At 42.8% G+C, this 25,747-nt stretch overlaps 1 protein-coding gene across 2 annotated transcripts; it reads right to left on the bottom strand.

The window, feature by feature from the left end:
• Positions 1-15,736: 15,736 nt before the first annotated feature.
• On the bottom strand, positions 15,737-25,168 carry PCDH18 (protocadherin 18). Of its 2 annotated transcripts, none has more exons than XM_009468743.2 (4): positions 22,323-25,168; positions 21,284-21,372; positions 20,985-21,148; positions 15,737-16,733 (listed from the first exon to the last, which is right to left on the bottom strand). In XM_009468743.2, exons 1-4 carry the CDS (start codon positions 24,825-24,827, stop codon positions 16,048-16,050), a joined length of 3,444 nt encoding a protein of 1,147 aa, XP_009467018.1. In that variant the 5' UTR covers positions 24,828-25,168; the 3' UTR covers positions 15,737-16,047. The 2 variants fall into 2 exon arrangements, with proteins under 2 accessions (XP_009467018.1, XP_009467019.1); XM_009468744.2 differs by having other exon boundaries at positions 21,284-21,369.
• Between the last annotated feature and the right edge of the window lie 579 nt (positions 25,169-25,747).

Genomic DNA, 25,747 nt, shown 5'->3' with positions numbered 1-25,747 from the left:
GACCTCATATGGCAACAATTGCAAAAACATTTGCTCTCCAGAGTCTCAGAGAAGAGTAGACTATCTTTGCTATTAAAAGAAGACTCCAGCACAGTTTGGCTTACTTCACCCCTACCATGTCACATTTTAAGATGCCAGAATAATTCTTTCACCAAAACAAACAAACAAAAGGTTTCCTTAATCTTTAAAGCTGGTAACTAGTTCACTTCAGACCTTTCACATGCTAGGGTGAATAATTTGCATTTTAAAATATTTTTGATGTCTGTTTCTTTGTCCTACTCAAGCGTGCATACTACATGTTATTTACAGTAACTGTATGGCTCTGACTGCTTCAGACTGCATTTTAAAAAGGCACACCAGCAAACACCCTCAGCAAAAAGAGAGGGAGTGTAAGTATAACTGTGCTTTCAAAAAATTAAACAAAGCAAAAACCCACTCAGGTGGCTTCAGAGTAATCTGCCAACATATATAAAAAACCTGTAATTGAAAAAAAAAAAAAAATCAAACCCAGGTAAACTACTTGAACAAAATTCCACAGGGTTAAGTAGAAATGAAAAGAAATGAAAAGAAAAAATGGAAAGGAAAGGAGAGAAAGGAGAAGGAGAAGGAGAAGGAGAAGGAGAAGGAGAAGGAGAAGGAGAAGGAGAAGGAGAAGGAGAAGGAGAAGGAGAAGGAGAAGGAGAAGGAGAAGGAGAAGGAGAAGGAAAAGGAGAAGGAAAAGGAGAAGGAGAAGGAGAAGGAAAAGGAGAAGGAAAAGGAAAAGGAAAAGGAGAAGGAAAAGGAGAAGCAAAAGGAAAAGGAAAAGGAAAAGGAAAAGGAAAAGGAAAAGGAAAAGGAAAAGGAGACAGAAGAAAAAAGGAGACAGAAGAAAAAAGGAGACAGAAGAAAAAAGGAGACAGAAGAAAAAAGAAAAAACCACTTAGATTCTTTTCTGGCAGTCGTAGTTATGCCTGTAGTTGGGTGATTGAAAAAAGGCTCACAAAATTATGCAGTTTTGAATTGCTACCCACGTGACCTGGCTTTGGTGGTAGTGGTTACAGGAACTTAACTTCAAAAACAGAATAAAAAAGAGCACAGAGCTGAACAGCAAACAAAGGGAGAGAGAGGCAGATAGTTTAAAATTCCGTTATTTTTAGCTGTCAGCTGTTTAAGGAGAGTGAAAGGGACTTTTCCCCTTTTACAATGAAACTTTGATATCACTTTTATAATTTTCTGACTATTGGGTCAAAGGAGCTCAAGTGCCATTATTTTTTTTTTTATTTGCAAAATATCCAAATTGCTGCCAAGTATCCTCTTTGGCACGTCACCCGCTGCCCGTCAGAAACGGTCTCGGGCCCCGCAGGCACGCCTGCAGCGCGGGAGCAGTACAGCCCCCGAGGAGGGCAGCTGAAGGGAAGGTTTTGGTGTGTGAGCACAAAGACAGAATAGCTCTTACAGCAAACCAGATTATCATCGCAGCATTTGGTCACTTCCTATGCCAATAAATTCAATAAAAGTGCTCCAGGTCACAAAGTAAAGGGGTTTTCCCATCTCTATGAGCATCCTCCAAATTTCCCTCCCCTCTGCCACCGTTTCACATGCTGCTCAGCTTCCTCGGGCTAAAAGTGACTGGGTGGGGCTCCCTCCAGAGTTTATTCATGTCATTTCCGAATATAGCCAGAGGGGACATGAGAGAGTGACATGAGATGTACTTTCCACTTCTTTCCTTCTCTGCTAGCACTGGGAAATGGCCTGCATAACCTAATAAGTATTTTCTGTCTCTAATTTCCATCCTGTTATGTTTTGCGGGAACTGAATGAGCTGCTTACGCAGAGCTCCTTGCCAGTTTCGGGACTAAAAGAAATGTTCTGCTCTTTCACTTAGGTCCCCCATTTCTGCCTTTTTTTTTTTTTTTAATAACTGTATCTAATTTTACTGTCTTTTGCAGTCCTGCAATTCCTATAAGTTCCCGATTCTTACAGAACTTTCTTGAAAGTCCTGAAATCCTAAACAAAACTGAAAGCCTACATTGAAATTTAAACATGCGTCTCTGTTACTCATCACTTTACTTCCCAATAGCTTCCAGCTAAACAAACACACACAGAGAAGACAAAATTACCGTAACACAGAATAGTACAGGAGATACCATGGGGATACTTCCTTCTCCCTAATGTTGCCCCAGCCTCCAACCAATTTCTTCCAATGGTGGCTGCTAAGGCTATTACTCATGATCCTGCTCCATGATGCTTGTTAGATGTCCTCTGTGAAGAGCTGTGCTCTGTTCTCTAGCTGACCAAAACGGTCCCAAGCACTTCTCTCGGACAACCGGCTGCTGATATTCCAGTCTTTTCTCTTCATTATGTTCCACGTTAAGGAGTCGCTTTAAAAACAAACTCAGATGTGGCAGCAGGATGAAGACACGCATTTTCCATTTGTAATGTTTTGGAGATCAGATTTCATGCTCACTAAACCAGGTACCGTTTTCTTTGTTAATGTCCTTCTTGAATTAGATCCAGGACATATCCTGCTCATTGTCTCGCAACCTTTGCTTTTACTGTTATAGATGGGAGACGAGTCTTTTAACATGTCAGGTTTTTGGATCAGGGATCCAGATATAACTTTTTATAAACTGTATCTCATTAGAGAATAGAGAAAAGGAGAGAACTAAAACCCTGATATATGAAGACTTATATTAAGAGTATGCTCATTGTCTAACATGATTAAGCATTTTTACAATCCAGCAATAAATTTAAGTATTCTGTCAACAAACCAGCTATGAGACAGCCTTCCAGCATTAAACTCTTGTAGGTACCAAGGTGCTGTTTTCTTTAAGTTATAATAGAATCTGCCCTATTGCAGGAAAGACTTTTTTAAAAAGGAGATATTTGTCCACCCTGGAGTTCAAACTACTGGGATATACTGCACTCGACAAGCTTTCGCTAGAAAATGTTAGTCTGACAATATCAGATTACTTTATTAATACATATAAGTTTGAGCAAAAAGTAGTTGTGGTTTTCCAGAAAGCTATAAGAGAACATTTGCTGCAGTTTCCATTACCACTGATGTTGCTTAGCCTGAACTGCCTTTCTGTAAATTTTGTTGCATCTCTGCACAACAGAGATTTGCATCAATATGACAGAACCAGGTAATCTCCTGGCTGAGACAACTCATTGCTGACAGCACTTCTCACCCTGTTTTGAGTATGGTTTGAAGCAGAAGGTTGCCCGTACATACATGAATACCTGCTCTTGGTTTCCAGTTGTTCTTTGAACTTGCCTATGCCTGTATCAGTTTTCTCACCTGTAAAAACTGGAATAATTCTTAAAAACTCTATATAATGATATGAATTTTATTCATTTTTTGTGAAATGAATGATATTACAAATATTCTTGTTTTATCTCCAGTTTGGCTGTTATTTTTCCACCTCTCACTTGAAGTCACCGAGCTATCTACATCAGCCCTTCTGAAAGGGCAAGTAAGAAATGTGCTTATCTTCTGGTGTTAGGATCATCATGAGCAAAGAACCTGTTGTATTTTCTGATGTACTTGGCTATGGCTGATTAGAGAGGTCTTTTTACAAAGCAGCTTTTGTCAGTGGTCTGATATTGTTGTTTTGTTTTAAATCAGAGTGGCACTCTTCTTCATGCACTCATATGTTTAAATAACCACTGTATTCCCTAATTGAGTGCCTTTTAAAGTAATTGCATTTGGAAAAAATATATATCCTTTTTGAAAAGTTAAGAAAACATCCATACTAGTTCATCAGAGTATTGATATTCACTTTATGAAAACCTCTTCAAATACTTCTGTATTCAGTCACAGTTTGTTTGTCCTCAAGCCAATTCAATTCACCCAGGACAGGTCTTTCTGACTTTATTTTTGGTATTTAACATACTCTACATTGATCTCCTCAAAATGCAGTGAAAATCAACAAACAAACAAAACCCAATCCTATACCAAGAAAACACATCGAAAATAATTTAGAGAATAGTCCTCCTGGTTGAACAGATTGAACATAAGTATTTTGCTGAATTTCATGTTGTGTTATAAAATAAATTTGAGTCCTAGCAATATATATTCTAGGTTATTTGCCTAGTAGATTAAACAACCATAAATATTGAATCATTCAACTGAGCAGCCAGTGCTGGCCGGAGTGAATAGCATGTTAACAGATACTGGAGCTCTAGGAGACACCAGAAAATTGTGCCTAAGTAAGCTTGCTAAATTAAGCTTACTAAATGCTATTTTTCTAAATACTGAAATTGCTTATTTTACTAAAGGCTCGCCTGAGAGTTTTCCAATGTGATTAAAACCCCTCGTGGGTCACAGACTGATTCACTAAAGCTATGGAGAGGAATATTGGGAGGGTCAAGGAGCCCTTCCAGGGAGCCAGGACCAGCCAGCCATCCCCAGGTAGGTTGGAATAAGACAGGAAAATCAATTCTTATCGTGCTGCAACTGGAATCTCTGTCTCATCACTAATCTCTTCTGAAATAAGTATTCTAAACTGTGAGGTAAAAAAGCAAGAATAATTATGTTGTCTCCAACAGCCCTCACAAAAATATGTTCACATTTTTATGGACTTGGAGAGATACCTCTGCCTACTCCCCCTTATTTCTGCTTTCAGGCATTGTTCCTTCAAAGAAGGCTTTATGGGAAGATACCATAAACTGCATAACACTACTAAATATATAACGTCACTGCTAATGTTCTTTAGAAGTAATCTATCATCTCTTATTTAATTTCATTGGTCTTGTACAATGAGTCCCAGGCTCAACATTTAACTAAATTGCTCAAAGACACTCTTCCAACCATATGTAATGTACAGTAAGTAACTCTTCTGTAAATTGTCTGGGAACATACTGCAGCACAATTCTCAAGAGAAAAACTAGGGCTAAAATATTTTCTCATGCACCTTCTATCCGGGTGACATTCCTCTCTCGTTCCAGATTTGCCCCCCCAGCATGACCGAACGGACACTACCCTTTTGCACTCATGTTTGTTTGTGTTTGCCTCCTGTTGATATTTATGAGAGCTGTTCCCGATGCCCTCGCAGCATCATCTTAATTTTGGCAGAGGTTTCTGTGTGTTCAGGTTCCAAGGGGGATGGTGAGAACACAAGCTGTCTCCAAATCGAAGGAATCAATTTTCATTTCTGAAGTCAGACAGGCTTTCATTTATTGCCTATTGGCTCCATAGAGAGATAATAATAATGTTGCTGCTTTCAGTGAAAAAGACCATTACCAAGGACAATGCACTCAGTCAAGAAAGATGCCAGATCTCCTTTTCCCCAGACCACTCTTCACTCCCCAAGTTACAAGCTGGGCTTTCTCCAGGAGCACCGTTTGCTACCTGGCCAGCTCAGTCAGAGCCCCTGGGCACAAAAAGGGTATCAATCTTTTTGGACACCAGTCCAACAAGCAGGGAGAAAATGAGAGAGTGCACACAAGGCTTCTCCAGACGCCCGCTGCATCACTGGGTGGAGGAGCTGGCAGAGCCAGCCGCTCTCGTCCCGCCAGCCCGAGGAGTCACCATATGTTTGGCTGCCACCCATGCAGCCAAAAGTCCTTGGAACAAGGCACCGAATTCATTCAGACTCCTCTCACTAGCGCTCACAGCCATCCAGCCTTTTCAGGCCTCCGCCAAGCTTTAAACAGACCTCGCTGGAATTACTGGGCTGGATGAATCAGCTCCTGCATTAACCGAGTCTACCCCAGTCCTCAACAGCCTCAGTCGAATCATACCCAGTAAGGCAACAGACACCTGACGAGATTTACCACTCACAAATGACTAGGTCCAGCGGAGCACCTGACCCGGAGGACTCATCCAGAAAGGCATGTCTGACATCCAGCCCGTCCCCACACAGGCTCGGGACCTTCTGCGAGGTACTTGAACCCCGGAGCACAGTTAGGGCAGAGCACTGTTACCTTCTGACAACTGCCCAGGTCTTTTCCCTGCCCTTTCTTTTTCCTGGAAGTCTGGGATAAGAAGCAGCATAGGAAGTGAAGAAGAATATGTATTTTCTATTTTCTCAGTTTTAAATTAAGTTGTTAAAATAATAGTGCCCTTTGGGAGGCTTCCCTTGAGTTTCAGGGAAATAGTATCTATTCTTATTCTTTCAGATGCTAATTGAAGTTGATACTGATGATGCATGGCTTGCCATTCTACTGCAGTTTCATTTTCAATGAAACACTACCATTAAAAACTCACTTTCTGTACTCTTAACACAACACCCTTTCAGAAGCTCTTTTAGTCATGGCAATGATACCAAAGATGGGTTGTAAGCAGATGAAATAACTACAAACACTCAAAAACCTACATAAATTGTTTGCCATAGTTTGCCATAGTATCTGACCTTTGATAAAGGTCATAAAGCTTATGTGCCCGCACTGGGTTGTGCCCAGCCCAGAAAGAGTAGTATCTCCAATACTTATGAATGTGTTTTCTCTTTCAGTATCTGTTTATATTGCAATATAAAAAAAAAAAAAAATCACTAAATTTACTTGCAAAACAGTAATGCATTCCACATACAGGTTCTCATTTTATATTTGAATATATATACTTCTCAGAAATTAAGCCATCCAAGAACCCCATAGCATGCACCGTCACTCATATGAATATGATGGTTTTTTTTTTTTTCCCCTCGATTGGCTGTGAGTAAAATCTACATGGATAAAAGTGGCTATGCTTCATATTTTAACTTTTGAAGTTTCATTCTAGTTTAATTGCCAAATAATCATGTTGACTCCTTTCTGACACACTTTTAATACATGCTTTCTTTTGCCTAAATCTTGTATTTTAAGATTGCAGTTAATGACATTTGCGTACCTTCGCCATAAAGCAGTTTCCCTGCGGTATGAAGGAATGAGGTCATTTACTCTAATACATGCAAAAATACAGGACTACATATGCTGACAAATCTTCACTGTCGCTCCACACAGTTACCTTGAACTGCTGCATATTCTCTGAGTGTTTTGTTGTAGACTTTTGTAAACTACATTGAAGAAATCCATGTCGAGTAATACCAAGCATCAGAAAGTACTATTGCTGTCCACCCACGCTGGCAGAAAGCCACTGAGTTTTCAGTTGTTTACAAATGTTTTCAAAGATAAATCTCTTTGCTATTTCCCATACAAAGTTATGCACTCAAACACGTGCAGCTGAGCAGCGCTTTGCTGCTCAAAGTGCTACAGTGGGACAAGAACCATCGGAGGGACCTGAATTTTGGTTGCCCATCAACGTGCGCATCTACACTTATGTTTTTGTTTCACAGATTTTTAAGGTCATAAGGCATGATTGTGATAGCATAATGTGGTTCCTTAAAGCAGTGCAAACACCATTCACCTATTGCACCACTGAAACTGTAATGCTAAAAGATTTTAAAAGTTTAAATTATAGGACTCTCCATAGAGTCAGGTCAGACATAAGCTTCCACAACAAAAAAACCAAAATCCAGACCTGAGGCTGTATAAGAATTTTAATATCACCCACTGATATTTTGAAAAGATGATAAATAGATCGCTTCACCACAAACATTTTTCTTGTCTGGATACAAATCAACGTGTTCCTTTTAGTTAGGTGATCTAATTATTGTAAGAATTTAAGGAAGCCAGATGGGTCAAAATAAGCCCAGGTGGTCTCAAGCCTGCAATTTACCAAGCTTATGTTTTCATTTTATTTGAATAAAAAATGTCCATCATTCTTTGTCAGAGGTGCACTAAGCTGCTGTGGTTGGTTGTCACCATTTGTATAAAAGCCAACCAGGTTACCTGTCAGTTTGCAAATATTGTGCATAATAGGCATTACTTGAAGCAGTACAGGCCTGATTAAGAAGAAAATTGGATTTTTTTTAACCTATTCCTTTCCTTTTCTTCTTGCACAGTACTATATTAATTTGGAAATGGATTTTTTCCACACACACTCTCACACACAGGCGGTACCTTCAGCTCATTAGACCTCAAGATTCTTACAAGTAGCTTTTTCCAGGGCATCAGCAATCAGCCTCTCTTACTACCCCATCCAGGATTAAATAGAAAGAGGCTGTCTGTGATTCATCCGTACATGTAAAATTGATTACCAGGCTCACACGTGCCTCCCTTTCCCTTTCAACCATGTTTTATAGCAATGCACTTTTAAACATGTAACAAATCTGTTTATGTGTAGAGAGAGTAACCGGTTTATTTCAAGGCCAGCTGGAGCCTCTGAAAAGGAGACACAAACACAATCCTCTCTCATCTAGACTTTGCCTATTTTCCTTGTCTTAGCTGTTTTTTCTGTACATAATAGTAATTGGATAGTCTGACTTCTCCTTCGGAGATCTAAATATAATCATTGCTGAAGTCTTATCTTTTTAAAAGATAAAGACACTAAGTCATGCCAAGTTATTATAGCCACACTACCATATGTGAAAGACTGTTTCATTTTTCCACACACAGCAGCAAGAACGCTTCCTTTTAAGGCATAATTCATGGTTTCTATTTAACATCGCCGTGGTGACCCTAGGACACTGCCTTACCAGCTGCAAACAAATCTTGCCAAGCGGGCAAATATTGCAATTCAAAAATACCATTTTGCACTGAATAATTCAGCATAAAAAATTTTCAAAGTTATCACTGTCCATATTTACTGTAAAAACTCTATGGACTTTACGTGCAGAGAGCTCTCCTAGACCACATGGGACAGCACTGGCTTCCCAATCCCTTTACTCCCTGCCGCTAGATTTTTTTTTTTTTTCCCCAAAAAAATCAGTGTTTCAGCAAGATGAAGGGTGTTAGTATCCAAACCAATGAGAGAAGGGACAAAACAATGAAGGAATTATTTGAATGAAACAAATAGGAGGTAGGCTTCGTCTCATACTAATTTTCACAGCAATTTAAGGCTAAATGCACAAAAGAACATATGTACCTTTTAACATAGCAGGATCTATAATGCTTTCTGTGCAATACGTGGGAAGAACTTTGCACTTGACAGAGAATGTCAGACCTGAACTGGTCAGTAAGAAAGGCAGATGATGGCAGTATGGATTAAACCTCCAGTCTACAGGGAAAGATCACCCTCCACAGCCATCTCTGAACCATTTATGCTGCGTGTAATGGCAGACCAGCCCTAATGCACTGAGTTCAGAGTACGTCACCCCAATAGCTGGCACGTAACACAGATCTTGCAGCCTGCCCCGCGCTCCATGCTCTCATAGCTGCGCTCTTAGCGATGCTCAAACTACAACAGTTGCACGTTCACCGGTGACCAAGAGCATAGCTCTGTAGCAACCGATGCCAACCAAAGCCCAGGCCATGCTATAACCAGGGGCCACCTCTGCAGCAGCATGCATGGCATCACGAGGAAGCCATCACTTTGCAGCCAGATCGGCTCCTTGAGCTGTTCCACACTATCTTTGTTCGAGGAACAGTGGCAGCAAAGAGCACAGGGAGGAATGGCCAGGGGATGTTGGAGGGAGAAGATGGGAGGGCAGCATACTGTACTTGGATTAAAGGTAAAAATTAAAAAAAAAAAAAAAAAGAAAAGTTAAAGCCAAAAGTTTTTTTAAAAAATGAAACCCCACCGTGATCAATCCTATCTTCAGGACAAGAGCTTATGACGATTCTTCCTCGCAAAATACAAGTATATGAAAGTACAGTGGGTACTTTTATCATTACCAGAGCTATGAGAAACCCCAGCTTCAAATCCCTTTCTCTTCCCAGGAAGCTTCAACTTCTTGTCCAAACCACTAGCCTACCATACAATTTCAATTTTTACCATTGAAGCTGCTGCCTTTTAACATTTAAAACACATATTTTCAGCCACAGAGAGAAAAGAAAGAACTGAGAGTTGAGGGGTGGCTGCCTGGGAGGGCAGACAATTGCTCTCCAGTGCCTGTTGCAGCGTGCAGGCTCTTTCCCCTGTTCCTGTATTTTCTCTGGCGTCCAGTCTTGCGTGCGTGCTCAGATAGACAAGCCTCCGCAGCACTGAGGTCCTGACATGTGTTAGGCAATGGATTGCTTTCCCCCCATCATTTAGGCACTCAGGCATTGACAGACTTTGGTCTGCGACCAGGTACAGATATTTTCCACATCTAGAGAATTTAATGTAGTATTTACATGGGAACATATACAGTCAACCACCTATATGTCAAGAGTCATTGGCAATGCTATAAGTCATAGACATAAAATCAATCAACAAGTAGACATCTGTGTTTTGAGATACTACATTTTGGATTTAGATGATAAAAATTATGCTAGATGACCTTATGGTTACTTAAGAGATTTTGTAGCTCTAAACCTTAGTATGCTTAAAAATATTTTTCTTCACAAATACATGAAGAGAAGTCTCATTCGAGTCATGCAGCTTTCTTCTGTGAGTTCGTGAACTTCTGAAGTTTACCTGGCATTCGTTGTGTGTGGTCATTACAAGGATAAAAGTCCTTCAAGGAATATCTAGGTTATGTGTAACGGGTGCTATTGATTCATTATGTAGTGCTTTTGTCTCTTGAATCAGCACTAAACCAAAGTCATGCGATGAAACTGGATGCATGGTGATGCTTTAAATGCTTCATGTAAGCTGTAAAACAGTTTGCATGGTCATTTCTCGCTGTATTTCCCACAGTGCTATTTGGGCAAGTGGTGGGAGAATGCGCGCACTCATCAAATTTCAGCTTAGGTTATTACCCATTTCTGTCTGAGTCACCCTTGAGTTTTAATTAAACAAGGTATTATTTACCAATTCTGTTGTAAATAGTTTTTACAGTATGGTTTAAACTGTTCCTGTGTGTCTCTTCAGAGAGGCTCTTTCTTCAGTAGTGGGTTAAATGATCCCAGAATATTTTTTTTAAGTGCTCAGTCATTTATGGTTCTACAGCTCCAAGGATGTAAAGTGTAACGGGGCTGCTAATTATGAATATTTTTTATTGATTGAAGTTACAATATTATCACTTCCTTTTTTATTTATATAAACCGCGTTACAGAACACGTTGCAGGACAAGTTTTATGTGCAGACAGAGTCTGACCCTGGGATACACTTTCAGGCACAATTTCACTCCTTTCTGTGACAGTCTGCCTTGTTGAAAGAAAATGGATGTATACCAGAGTCTCCTAGGGATCTCAATTTAGATACTATGTTAACTAATGCTAACTAAACAGGCGAGAGCCCTTTTTGCATTTGTTCTTTAAAGCAACTTGGACTAACCTCCACGAGTTGTCCTTCCTGACAAGCTTTAAAGACAAGATTTTCTTCACAAATCCAGCCCTTTTTTACAGCTCGCAGGCAAACTTTGACTGCTTATCCTAGTCTAGGTGCTGCAGTAAAGTTTATGTTTCATATATGCAGCTGACAATCGAGGTTTTCAAGTCTTCTAATCTTTGGAAACATCTGACATTCTCTGCAGGTTGCAGAGAAGAGGAGGAAATTAAATTTCCTGGCATTTTCTATGAATTTCAATTTTTCATTAAAAAAAAAAAAGATAGGAAACCGTAAAGGTTAAATATTTTGTGGTAGCTTTTGTTTGCTTTCTATTGCTGTTCTTAAACCGAGTAACTATAAACACAACCAGGGTGTAGAATGCAGCAAAGACATTACTGACAGCCACATCCGCCACATCCTCTCAATGTGTTCATCCTAATGGGCACCGTGTAGTGAAGTGCAATGCAGCGGTTAGAGAACTACTTTAAACACAAATTAAAGAAGTGGTCAAACAACCCACTATCTCTGATCATTATTTCAGTACATTTTTGAGTTTATCCTTTTCAGAACCCACTGAAAAAGAAAACATACGTGGAGCCTGGAGAAAAATAGTGGTTGAGCGTCCATTAATTAAGCTTTGTATTTGTTCAAAAAATCTTACTAATTTCACCTATGGTAGCAATGACAGAACCACCAGCACATAGCAATAACCAGTATATTGGTAAGTAATATTTGCTGACTTTCATTTTCTGTGACTTTTCTGTCATTATGATACCAAGGAGGAAAACTTTCCGGCTTCAAGGATAAAAAAGTGCCAAGCATTTATAGAAGTTCCAGCAACCTAGCATTCTGGACAGGATAATCATGCTCGTGTTTCATGCTTAAAATACACTCTCAAGCCCTAACCCTCTATTAGTTGCCAAAATGTAGCAAATCCAGATTTTCTCTTTTTTTTTTTTTTTAATTTTTTTTTTTTTACTCTGTGTAATAGCAGTTTTCCCTGTTCTTGACATAGAAGAGATTTGGTGCTAGGGTTTTTACATATGTGTACACACACACATATATATAAAATTTCTCTCATTTATAAGGGAAGCCTGACAAAAAGAGGGACTCTAAACAGAATAGGATTAAGATAGCTTTTTCCCTCATTTATCACAATCTACAGATCTTTTAGCAAGCTTCCTATCGATAATAAATGCAGCTCAAACTCGGATGCATTTCAGATATAATCTAAGTAAACGTTTTTGCTCCTGGAGACTGGTCTTATAACTGGTCTCTTTACATGATAAGATTCTTGCAGCAATGCACATAGCAAATACTATTACTGTGTGTTGGTACAGAAATCCCCTCTAGGAAAGCCTTACGTATGATATTTGGATGCCTAGCGCTACCAGAGAAATTCATTGCAATCTATTTTTGCTAGAAAGCCCCCTCTGCAAACAATGGCTCTTTAAATCATTGGGACTATCCATGTGACATGGGCCAGTGGGCATAAACTGATTTAAGGATTTTAAATTTAAAACAGGTTGGTAATCCCTAGCGGATGATGTGACTGTGCAAATGGAACCTATCAGGCTGCCCTGAGAGCCTGTAGACAGCACAAACCAGTCTGAGCCTGAAGGTCTAATATTTCCTCTTCTAGAAAAGGGACGCAATATCTATCTGCATTTATTTATGAAGGAGGAATCTGCACCACTTGAAGGGGAGTTTCATTCTCAGCTGCTGATTTCTGAACAGACAGCAATGTTTTATCCACATCAATGGAAAACTAAAATAATTTTCAAGTTTAACAGCTATTGTCAAACTACCATCTTGTACACTTTTAACATAACCGCCAGTCCCCCTGTACATCTCGCACACCACGCGTGCCCTGGAATCAAATAACCAACGATTTCCTAAGCAGGCATGAGTTCCGTCTTGGGAGTTGCTCTGCCTGAGCCTCCCTCTCCCATTCCGCTCCTGTGCAAAGTCAGCGGCAGGGAGGTGCAGCTGGGCACATCAGCCCTTACCACCCCGAACAGTCACCCAATAAAAGGCACTGGGTGTGGGGGAATTCAGGAATCCAGTGGAGCTGGAGGTAGAAACTAGGAGTTTCAGTCATGGGCAATTTTATTGGGACACCACATACTTTGCAAACACAAGAGCACAGCGGTGGGCTGTGCAGGATTAGTACGTGGGTAAAAGTGACTTAAGGGAAGCAGAGTCAGGGAGCTGAGAGGGAAGGAGAATGAGGTGGGTGAGGGAACCTGGGGAGCAGGACCAGAACTGGATACTGACGAAGAAGGAAACTGAAAGGGGGGGGGGGGGGGGCTGAAATGAGACAGAAACAACCTAGCTAAGGAGGAAGCCATGCCCTTGTAAACTGCAGGACTTGGCAGGACTGCTACAGCATCTAGACTGGTGTCAGAGTCAAGCTGACCTTGCTGATAAAGAGGCAAGGCTCGGGATGAGCATGGGGCGTGAGATACTGTCAGGGAGCACCAAGAGCAGGGCCGCTCCGGGGAGGCAGGCAGGAGGCAGGCCAGGAGCTGAGAGCAATCCCACCCCAGGCAGTACCCGGACTGACACAGTGCCGTCCTACAGTACCTGAAGGCAGCAGGTTGAGCCAGGTGCTGGTAATGGGATCCACTGACAGCCCCCAACAAGGCAAGGTGACAAACTAGGGTGAGGGTCTATCCAAGGACTCCGGTCAGCAGCAGCTGGATATGGGGTTGGAGGCACCGCTATAAAGTAAGTCCCAGGTCCATCCAAGAAGCAAGGGTAGGGACCAACACTCATACAACAGCTGAATGCCCCAGGCTGAGCTTCAATGAGCTCCTGAGCCCTTGGGGTGAGGGGGAGTGGGAGGGTGGAAGCCAGGTGAGGCTGGTTGGGGCCATTAAGGCCTATTAGCAGGAGGGAAGGGGAAAAACAGGGAAGAGGTTTTCAAATATTTAATAAATGAGATGTGTTGACTTCTTCCTTTCAGCAACAGACGTTAGCTCCGTGAGACTGAGGTCTTGTTGGCATTCAAAGGTTCTGCAACAACTGTCCAAAACATAAATAGAGCCTCCACTGTTAGAGGATCTTCTTGTACCAACGCTGATCAGCCAGTTCCCTTGAACGTATAAGTCATATTGACAAAATGACATTTCGATAGTTTCATCTGCCAATGCGGATACTTGGTGAGAAATCTGAGGTCCTGGTATTTCTAGCCAGCATAGCTATACTCCTGAACTCCTGAAGTGTAAGCAAGTTGAGAATCTCTCCGTTATTCAGGTGTCAACAAATGTCTACACATCTACAAATGTCCCATCTACAGCACTGTGAAACCAATAATGAGCTTAAAGTTTCCTTACAGACAGACCAAACAAATAAAGCTTATGCACACAAAAAATTCTGGCTCTTTTAGGTAACATTAAACAGGATTTTTCTGTATCTACCATTAAAAAATATTCTATAGGGTACTTCACAAGTGCAATTCTCCAGAGTAAAGGTATGTACCAGTTTTTATGCCCAGGTTCACCTGGATTATTTCAACAGCTTTTCACACTTCTGGTAAAAAAGTTCCCCAATAAAAAATATGCATCTGCAGCTCTGAACAACAGCCCAAAATACCTGTTTTTCTGGCCATCTCTTAATAACTTAACACTGTCCTGAAATGAGCATCAGGAGTCCAGAACCCACCTATGTTTCTCAACTGTAAAATCAGTTTGTTTACTGTAACAAAAATCTCCCTATGCATGACAGGCTAACCAAAAATGTGTTTGAAAAAAAGGAACTAAAGGGTCCACACTGACTTTTATCTGAGAAATATTAGTTAGATCCCCCCTGCAGTGGTGATGGCACCACAGTATAAATTACTGTTTTCATTGAGGCTGCTTCAGTACAGGGGGAAGCCCCGCTATGGAAGGATGGGATTCAGCGAGAGCCAGTGTACCTGCAGGGTAGCTCTCTTCTAGGAACTTTAAGTATTTCTGTACTACTTTGCAAATACAATATAGGCATACTTACAACAGAGGCCAAATATAGCTATAATCAGCTGCTTTCCTGGGAGATGCAACATTCTTTTTATTTTGGTGTCATTCACAAGGATAAAGCAGTCAATTGCAATTTTTTATTTACATAAATTGGGAATTCAGCTTGAGGTCAGAAAGGCTGATTTTATTGCTGTCTTTCAAGTATACACTGCTCACTTCAACTGGCTTTGCAGCATAACAACGGCAGAACAAATTTACCTTTTTTTGCAGAGATAACATTGGAAGCCCCATCGCTGAATTCCATGATTTGTTCACTTGGGCAAACACTTGTAAAAGAGAGGAAGCCCCCAGCCTGCAATAATCCATTGATGAGACCAAAAGCATCAAAATAAAAAGGACATTTTAGGTTTCGTGGGAGTTGACAACGCTTTATTATAAGAATGAAACATTGCAACAAGGTGTTGGATCATTTATTGAAACTAATGTTTGCATAACTTTTCAGTGGTTTGAATTCGTATTTGTAACATTTGAGACTTAAAAGAAATAATAAGGGAAAGGAATAGCCCCCGCCCCCCCCCCCCCCCCCATTTTTTTTTTAACATGCCTGTGTGGCAAGAATGCTGGAAGTTTGACAAGGGTGGTACCATCTATATACATTTAGGAAAACATGCTTGCTGTGGGTGTACAAAAATAAAATTTATTTGTTAAATTACACATAAATATAAGGTACAAATGTATTTTTAAAATACAGATAAAGATAATCACACTTGCATTGTGTACATATGAAAATACAGTATTTTAATATTCAACATACACAGACACATTTATGATAAATGCAACTAGTTGGCAATGCCAGTTCTTCTCAGTCTGTTTTTTGTTCTTTATTTTTTCCCCTTCCGGTTTTCCATAAATATGGAAAAATAGGCTTTTGAAACAATTAGGTCTGCCGGACATCTTGCAGCAGCTTGTTAATTTCTGCCACCAGCTCACTGGCATCCATGAGTTCGTGTTTACCATCACTGAGGTGGTTGAGCACATTGTCAAAATCATCTTCTTCATAATTCTCTGGGATCTCCTCCATGGCTGGCAGCCATTTAGAGGAAGGCTGCGCGCTCGAGTGAGTCCCCAAAGTGGGCCCGTTGCTGGCAGGATTTTGGAAATGTGTGCTGGCTGCCCAGGCTGCCACCCCCTGTGGATAATTTACAGTCTTGGCTGGCAAATGTCCCTTCCTGCGCTCCAACGAGTTGGAGCGATCCATCTCATTGCACTCCGTGTAGGCATCCAGCGAGGGAGGCAGCAGGCGCTGGAAGACGCTGCTCATTTCAGAGAGGAGAGAGGAGGTACAGGTGTCCCCCGACTCCTCCTCGCTCTGGCAGTCTTTACCAAATGTTGAAAAGCTCTTCTTCTTCTGGCTGGCGTCAGCAGGCTGTGGATCTTCCTCGAGGCCCTGCTGCTGTTGCTGCTGCTGCGGCGGCAGCTGCAGCTGCTGCTGGGGGGACTGGAACTCCTCCCCAGGGATGAACATGTTGCTTCTGTAATCAGAGGAGGGAGAGGGCAACGGTGGCATCCAGCACTGGTCAGAGTGCCCCAGAACCCTGCACTCCTCCGTGCACAGCCGCATCGCTGCAAGAGAGAAAAGAGGAGAGTGAGCATCCCCTTCCTGTTGCAGATCTCTCTTACATTCGCAGGGACTAACACAAGGACTGAACTTCTCCAAAGATGTTCGAATCGGGCGTTTGGGTTCACTTTCTGTGTGCAGGAAGGTGGCAAATACAAATGGTCTGGATCTAAACTTCCATTCTGAATGGTCTCAGAAAATGAGAACGATAAATGCAGAACATGTAAGACAGTAATGTGATCTCTTAGCTAGGACTGAAGATAAACATGTAAATCCCAGGTGGAAAACAAGCACTTGTGACTTAAAGCCATCTGCTCCCTTTGTATGGTGGTGTTTCATTAAAAAAAAAATAAAATAAAATGAAGGTGTTTCTACCTCCAAGCATTTACTTAAGTTTAGTGAAGTCTTCCACACGCAATTAGAGAAGCATATCAGAGTAATAAAGTGGGAATAAATGGAGAGGGGAAAGAAAGAAGAAAGAACAATAACATGCAGAGGGATCTCCCTCTTCATTAACACACCTCCTTTTGATCTGACAACGAGGTGTATGTTGAATATGAGGCGATCCACTGCCATATTACCTTTTGAACTGAATCAGTTAAATTTTAATCCAGTATCAGAATACCTAGGGCTTAATTCACACCCCGTGTGACTCCAGTGTTTATACTAGAGTTACGCGGAGGTGCACTTGCAGCTCTGTAGGCTCAGGTTACTGGACCGTGCTGGCTCCGGCGTTGGCACAAGGGGGGCTCTAACCCCAGGGTGGGCATCCAGGCCAGCCAGGAGGGCTGGAGAGCAGAAGACAAGAGAGCTGCTCTTTCAGCTGCCTGGTGTTAGTGGTGTCTCTCAGGGAGAAGCAATACGATGGGGCAAGTGACTGCATCCCTGGGAGCTACGCTGGCCTGAACTGGCCCATGGAGAGGCACTGCGAGAGTCCTCCGCAAACACCCGAAGAGGTCTGGGAATGGTCCCTGGAAGCGGAGACAGGCAAAGCCCTATTTGACAGACCTGCAAAGAGAGAGGTGCCAGGAGAGAGGCCAAATTTTCCTCTCCAAAGGGAACCGACTCTCTAGGACACAAAGCCTCGGCTCCGGCTGGGCGCTGCCTGGGTGCCTGGCAGACCTGCAGGAGAAGACCTAGGCACTGCAGGGGCCACTAACTTGAATCTGAGTCACATGCTTCAAAATAAAGTTTTCAGAAACTCCAGACTCTTTGCATTATGCATATTTTGACCGTTAAGAAGCTTTTGCCCTAATTCTCTATCAATTAATCGTTAGATTAGCCCATGCAGAGCAGAGTTTCTTTTTCTTTCTCTCTTCATATATTGAACACATAAGAAATGTTTGCAGTCATGCCCTGTAAGTTTTCCTCGCTTTCTCATCACGTTTCCCATCTGGCTCTGGATCCACTCGGTTTATCAAAAAATCTTTTTGCAAGGGTGTAAGCAGAACTGAACAGAGTATTTCAGCTCAGGCCATACCAGTGATTGATAAAGTCCTACTCTTACCCTGTCAGCGTTATTTATCTCTGCGCTTTACACAGCCTATCATATTGTTTGCTTTCCTAATGCCCTTTCCATTCCTCTGAGTATAAACTTTCTCGGTGTCTTACATGTGAGTGTATGAATTTCTTCAAGAATACAGGTTCAGGCTGCAGGCTGGATATTGCACAAGCTACTGCAAATGGCTTGCTGATCAGTGAGCTTCAAACAAAAAAGCAACCTAGAAAATATCAGGGGCTGAAGTTTTGATACGAGTGACTGAAATGCCTTCAAGTGCTTTGTTCCAATGTATGAAAAGCACACGTGTGCTGTTTTACAGAAAATGCCTAAGAGTTAGAAAAGAGAAAAGATATCGAAGTGACCCATGGAGCCTGGACCAGCTTTCAATTCATCCCAGCTCTCAACTCATCCCAGCAGGTGAGGATTACTCTTCTAATTAAGAAGACTCCTGTAAATTAATGGGAGACTTTCAATGGTCTAGCATTTCATTAGCAGTGAGGGTTGTCTTATTGGGAGTTTTGTTATCAGGGTTGGTTTTGGTATAAAATAATAAATTCCGACATTCCTGAACATAAGATCAAAAGATACTCTGAGGAAACTGAATGCTGTCACAGGCTGTCCTTAAATCAGCAATAAATAAAAAAAAAGCAGCTGCACAACAGCATTTTTTTTTTAAAGCTTATTGGTGAGGATTTAAAAAGTGAGAGAGGAAGCAACAAGTCTTTCAAGTCTTATTGAACTTTCTGCTCACATCATTTTTGAAGTTTCGAGGGACCGGCTCTGTTCCCTTCCAGTTCCACCTTAAGGGGACAAACTGAAGGGACTTTCTCACAGCATTTTGCCTGTGTCCAGACTGACAATGCAGAAACCTTTCAAAATGGAGAACAGGAAACCTCCAGGAAGTTTTCTTTTCCTTTTTATTTGTTTGGACTGCAGCTCAATTCAGGTCTCATCTGAACAGGTTCAGCATACTTATCTGATGGATTAAGACCACGCATAGAGGCAAAAGGGCATCTGGGCGAGATTAAATGCCCGTCTCGATAGCCCAACTCAGTTCTGTCTGTACTCGGCAGGAGTTTTCCTTACTGTGAATGTGATTAGCGTTGGGTGAAGGCTGGAAATCCTACCCTTTGCCTTCCTGTTTAGAGACCAAATTGCAAGAGCTAAAAATGAGTCATGGGCATTTCAGCTAGCCAAGAGGGTAACCGCTTCCCGCCGGGAAGGGGCCAGCTCTTCCTTGGCAGCAGCAGGGCTGGATGCCAGCGCCAACACCAGTGCACTCGAAGTCCCCCTGGCAACTGAGAGCTCCAGCAGACCCCTCCCTGCCTCCTTGCTAACCACAGGAGAGAATGAGACATGCCTCATGCTAGCTGGCAGAGGAATAAGCAGTAGGAGCTGGGGGAGACGAGGATAAAAAACATTTTAGGACTCCAGATTTCCATTAAGGGTTCTGAAAAGAGAGTAACTTTTCGAGGTCTCTGGTTTTGAAACATTGGGTACATAAGACTAAGTTGAGGAGGTAGGTGAAGGTCTGGGTAGGTGATACAAGACCTGTTCTGGAGCAAAATATACAAAGAAAATTTTGAAGTTAAAACGTATAAGAAGAACAAATTAAACTTTTGAGGTTTACTCTTGCCTAGCGTAACAACGTATTTCTCAGGTACAACGCACCGAGGTCAGGTACGATCCCCTCACCGGTGTTTTCCGTGGCAGCAGAGAGAAGGAGCTGCAGGGCTGCTCTCCTCCAGAACTGGGCAATATGAGGGGGTCGCTTTAGGAGAGACTATGTCCTGCACTGCCCCACAAAGCAGTGCGCCCCTGTGTATAAAATGACTTTACTAAACTTTTTAAGTTTACACTCTTGGTTCAGTGAACCATACTGAAATTATCCGGCCCTGTCCGTTATACAGAGAAAACTAAATATGATCTGAAATAAGTACAAGATCTAGGGTACAACCAGTGGCTGTACAATTACTGAAGTAATTACACAATTCTCATATCTGTACTTAGTGGGATTTCCCATAGCCTCTTTTATTCAACATATAACTGGGCATAAATTTAAAAGTGGTACTCCATACACATGAATATGTACGTGTGTGTTTATCTTACTTTCACTCACCCTTTTCTAGCTTTTTTCTTTTCTGCCCTCTGCCCCTGAATTGTACCCCTTGAGCTCTTTCTTCTAGAAATTAGGGTTGCAAGATTTAAAATCTGGGACAGATTTAGATCCTTCCCTCGCCACTCGAGCTCATTTTTCAGTGGGAAAAAAATACACTTTTCTTTCTTCTCCATCCATATTTCTAGACCACTTTCACAATCCATTTCTGAACGGCAGAAGTTTGTATCATACGGACCAAACCCACTGTGGAAAATGTATCTCCCAAATTATAGTTCAGTGTTATTTTTAACAAACCACAACTGCCTGGCTTTGCAAAAACATCCACCCAGTCATTAAAAGTCTAAGGCCATGGAGGAGATCGTGCTTTTGGGGGGAATTTGGAGCCAGCTCATGATGATGCGAATAATAGAAAAAAAAAGTAGGCATTGCTCTGGGCGGATTTTCAGTTGTGTCTGAGGTTTCATTTTACTAGATATGTGAAGGCTTCAGCTCAATATTTATCATGAAGCACAGCAAAAAGGAAAGAAACACAGGACTTGAAAGCTAAAGAATTTTTGCTTTCTCAGTAGTAGCTTCATCAAAGTGACAGCCAGGCAGCACTGTAAATAAACTGTTCAGCTTCCATTGTGCTCTTACCTGCAGGAATTCTCCCATCTGTAAGGAAAAGGTCACTGAATCCTTCCCCAAGAAGTCTGTCAATTGGAGACTCTCTCCCCAAATCATAATCACTGTCTCCAGCTTCACTATCACCCCGGCCACTGTCTTTCAAGCTGAATTTATCCATATCTTGTAGGGCATACCTGCGAAGAGAATTGTGGTGATGGTGGAATTACGTTATCTCACATATGTTATATTCCACTTTTTGATTAAAAATACACATCTATATTTTCTGATACATGTACATGCACGTGCAGCAGAACAGTCCAGATCCTTACCTGTAGCTTCTGGAATACTTGTTTCCTCGAAAACTTGGCCTTGGTTGATACTGGCCCTGGTGAAGCATCGAGAGAAGCTGAGAAACCTGCTAAAGAAAAGGTGAAAAGACTGATTCCTTGAAATGAAAGCTCAAATTCCTAGTTGTAAAACCACTAATTCACTCCACAAGTTGGTTTGTTGGGTGGTGGTTTTTTTTTTTTTTTTCCTTTAAACTTTAATTAAATCAAATTCCTGCACATATATAATACATTACAACAGACTATTTTGTAGTGTAGTGTCTGCCACAGCAAACATCTGAGGACATTGTACAATAAGGAAATGCCCTGCTGTTCATTAGCCTCTGAACTCGTAATAATTAATTCATTAACAAGTAAAACAAGTAATGAAACAGAGGTGGAGTTTTGTTTTAATAGATCAGAATCAACCCCTCAACCATTCCAGGATCCTAATTCAAAATAAAATGTCATTGCTCTACATGTAAAGAGTTACCAGGACACAGCTCTCATTTAAGCCATTACATAGCATTTGCAGTAAAAACTGAGATGGGTAGTCTCAAAGTTTGAGATACTACAATCCTATATTACAACAGCCGTACTTAAACCGTGTCAGTGTTTAACCTTTTAGTTCTCCATCCCCACGAATGAAAGAATTTCCTGTATTGTTTCTCTATATAAACACTCTGGCGCTCTTTCTTAAACAGAGCTACACAGAGGGAAAGGGAAGGCAAGGAAGAAAGAAAGAGCAGTAAACCAGAGCAGAGTACTGTCCGTGTTACACTCTGTTGTTTCGACCTGACAGAGAAAAACCAAGAAATAATGCTATTAATAACAGATTTAATCCTGTTCCCCATAGTGATGGATTCAGTTGATACTGGAGTAAAACTGCAAAGCTGTGACATCTAACGAGAAATCCATAACACGTTCTCATTAGGCACAGACCTAATTGCCTGTTGCTCTCACAGGCTGCACGCAGAGCACCTCCGTGCTCCCAAGTGGATGCATGAGCGAATGGGTGTGCAAAACGAGGTATGGACCTTACCTCAACAGCCGGCGTAGCATGGGTGAGTTCCAGCGAGAAATTTTCGGGCACGTGGTTAGAGGAGATTGTCACCAAGCTGTTCAGCGATTGGTGGCTGTGGTGGCTCTGCCGGCTGCTCATTTGTCCCCTTTCCAGGGTCGGCGAGGATGACGGCGAAGCTCTGTGGTGAGATCTGATGGGTAAAGTGCCATTAACCGTTGGCACTAATGTAATGTCCCCTTTGTGGATCTGCCTTGAGGGTCGTTTTGGGTGGTGCTGGTAGGTCGATTCTGCCACGCGACAGTTGTAGGACCTGGTGTCCTTTTTCTCTCGATTACATCTCGTAGCAAAGATAACCATAATGACCAACAACACGGCACATATTGATCCTAAGGATATAATTGTTATCATGGAGACATCCAGGGAAGGCTGGCTTACCAAAGTTGCTTCTGTGCTTGAAAATGAATAAACATACTCAAAAACGGTACATTTCAGGAGTGCTTTAGTACTAAGCTGAGGGCTGCCTTTATCCTGGACTATCACAAAAAACTCCCATTGTTTTGCTGGAACTGATTCAACGCTCACGTTAATAGAGATGTCACAAGTTTTGGGATCCATCACAAAGATGCTGTTTTCCTTGTCAGCTGCTATGGAGCAGCTGAGTTCAGAGTTCATACCAGAGTCTCTATCTGTAGCCCTTATCCTGGTGACAAGAAAGCCAATGCCAGCATCTTTAGGGATTGAGATTTCTGCTGTGCTGTTGCGTAGCGCTGGCCCCACAATGACGGGAGCGTTGTCGTTCTCGTCAATGATGGTCAGCACAACCGTGGTGTTGCTAACAAGCTGCTGACTCCCTCCATCCCTAGCTTGCACCATAAAGGCAATTTGATTTACTTCTTCGTGATCAAACGTTCGCAGGGCGTAGATTGCTCCGTTGGAAGGATCGATGGTCACGTAGGTGGTTATAGAACTTCCCAAAACATAGCTCTCCAAAATAGTGTAGGTTACCTGCCCGTTGTCGCCTAGATCTGGGTCTGTGGCTGTGACTGATGTGATGTACGCTCCCGGAGAGTTATTTTCCAAGATAACAACTTCATATCTGTTTGTCTGGAAGCGGGGTGCGTTGTCATTTTCATCACTGATTTGGACAGTAAAGTGTTTCACTGTGGAGAGACTTGGCGTTCCCTTGTCCTCCGCTATTACAGTCAAGCTGTATTCAGATCTCTTTTCCCTATCTAGAGTGGCATTAGTCAAGATTAGATAGTTATTTTCATAAGTCTTTTGAAGTTTAAAGTGGCCGTGACCATGGAGCTTGCAAACTATCTCTCCATTCACGCCAGAGTCCTTGTCTTGCACTCTGACCAGGGCAACAAAAGTGTCCAGGGGTGACCCTTCTGAAACGTAAGCTACCTCTTCTTTCTCTGGGGACATCAGGTTTAAGTTAATTTCAGGTCTGTTGTCATTGACATCCACAATTTTAATTATAATTTTGCAGTGAGCTGGAATAGAATTCGGCCCCAAATCTTGAGCCTGAGCATCGATTTCATAGGATTTGGTTACTTCATAGTCCACTTGCTTCAGGAGGGTCAGATGTCCTTTTTCTGAATCGATCTTAAAAGTCTCTATAATTTTGGCAGACACATGACTACTAAAAGAGTACACGACTTTACCGTTAGCGCCCTCATCTGGATCAGTGGCATTGAGGTCTATGAGCAAAGTCCCAATCGGCGAATTCTCTAACAGTTGGATTATATATGACTGTTGCTCGAAAGCAGGGCTGTTGTCATTGGAATCAGAAATGCTTATTTTCAGGAGGGACGATCCAGATTTCTGAGGCACCCCCTTATCTGAGGCAGTGAGCTGGAGTTCGTAACTTGACTTCAACTCCCGGTCCAGCTCTCTAACCACGATCAGCTCTGCGTACTTAGCACCGTCAGTCCTGGTTCTCACCTCAATACTGAAAAAATCATTTGCGGAAAGGGAATAAGTGTGAAGGGAGTTGTCCCCTACATCTGGATCAAAAGCGCTGTCCAAAGGGATCCGGGTTCCTACCGCTGCGCTCTCTGATATTTCGATAGGGATAAGAGCTCTGGAAAACTGGGGAGAGTTGTCATTAATATCCAGCACTTCGACTTCAACATGGAAAAGCTGCAGATGGTCAGTGGGCAGAGTGATCACATCAAACTCTATGGAGCAGTTTAAGTTTTTCTGGCAGAGTTGCTCCCGGTCAATTTTAGCTCCTATGCTGATTTCTCCGTTATCCTCACGGACTACAAGCAAGGGAGAATTCCCCCTCTGCATGGCTCGAAAGCGAACCGAGGAAGGGTTAGGCATTTTTAATAAAACATCAGCTACATCCTCCGACAGTCTTGCAATTACTGATCCAACTCTCTGCTCCTCATAAATCCTGTATTTCAAATTCTTGCCCAGCACAGCCTTATTGAAAGATACTATCACCAGTGCAAAAATGAATATAAAGTGCATTTTACCGCCGATTCGGTGCGTTTGTAAGTTTTTGCAATTCATTTCTCCAAGCAAGTTAAAAAGCAATTATTTCGACTTCCTCCGGCACCGTAAACCCAGCGCGCATCTGGTCCTTTAAAACTTGACAACGCCTTTCCCAGTCAGCCAAGTATTAGTATCTTACCGGATCAGAAAACTTTTTTTTTTTTGGATACACACCGCGCCAGGAGCATCCAGATACAATCTGTACGCAATCCACGCTTTCTCATTTGACTCCCCGCTCCTCTCGCAGGACGAACGGCGGCCGGGCAGCGCGCTCCTCTCCCGCCGCCAGCATCCAGGGGCCGCCGGGAAGCCGGCGGGAGCCGCAGCCCGTCCTCCCCGCGCACCTCCTCCTCCCTCCGCCCCGCTCGCCGCCGGACTGCGCGCCCTCGCTCGCCGGCTCCAGCCTAAAGCCCGCCGCAACTTCACTCCCCGCTCCCCCGACGCGGCGGCTGCCCGGCCTGCGCCGAGCCGCCGCCAGCCAATCAGCCCGCCGCCGGCAGCGCGGCCGCCCCGCAGCCCCCCGCGCCGCGGCCGGGGCCGGGGCCGGGCGGGGCGGGGGGAGCGGCGGGGCCCGGGGCGGGGGGCGGCTCCTCCGCCGGCCCCTGCTGCCGCCAGCCCCCCCGGGGCGGGGGGGGGGGGGGGGCAGACGCACGGGCGACTGAGGAGAGGGCAACTTTAAATCAACTTCTCCCCCCTTTCCGCGTTCAGGGCACTTGCAAGCGGGCTTTTGTGATTTTAATTCCCCCCCCCGCCACGAAAAAGGGGACCGCGCTCCGCACTGACAGGCTCTCAGGTTCCCTTGTTTAACTAAGCGGGATCTTTTCACTGCCTTTGCTTAGTAAACGAGCGGGGGGTGACGCCTCTCTAACCGCGCCTCAACAGCGTCTTCTTGCTGCTTATTTACCTATTACCTGCTTTTCCTCAGCCTCGGCGCTCCT

This window comes from Nipponia nippon, unplaced genomic scaffold (assembly GCF_047370975.1).
Source record: "Nipponia nippon isolate SJK-2023a ecotype South Korea unplaced genomic scaffold, ASM4737097v1 scaffold_6, whole genome shotgun sequence".
Classification (NCBI taxonomy): domain Eukaryota; kingdom Metazoa; phylum Chordata; class Aves; order Pelecaniformes; family Threskiornithidae; genus Nipponia; species Nipponia nippon.
Note: the sequence above shows the minus strand (reverse complement) of the source record. Positions and strands in the feature narration are given on the sequence as shown.

What these genes read in the sequence shown, in the direction of transcription:
- PCDH18 (XM_009468743.2), bottom strand. Translation starts at nt 24,827, where the DNA reads ATGAATTGCAAAAACTTACAAACGCACCGAATCGGCGGTAAAATGCAC. An exon ending in ATGCTACGCCGGCTGTTGAG is followed by an intron (nt 21,373 to 22,322) that starts GTAAGGTCCATA and finishes CCTTTTCTTTAG; the next exon opens with CAGGTTTCTCAGCTTCTCTC. An exon ending in AGATGGGAGAATTCCTGCAG is followed by an intron (nt 16,734 to 20,984) that starts GTAAGAGCACAA and finishes TCTCTCTTGCAG; the next exon opens with CGATGCGGCTGTGCACGGAG.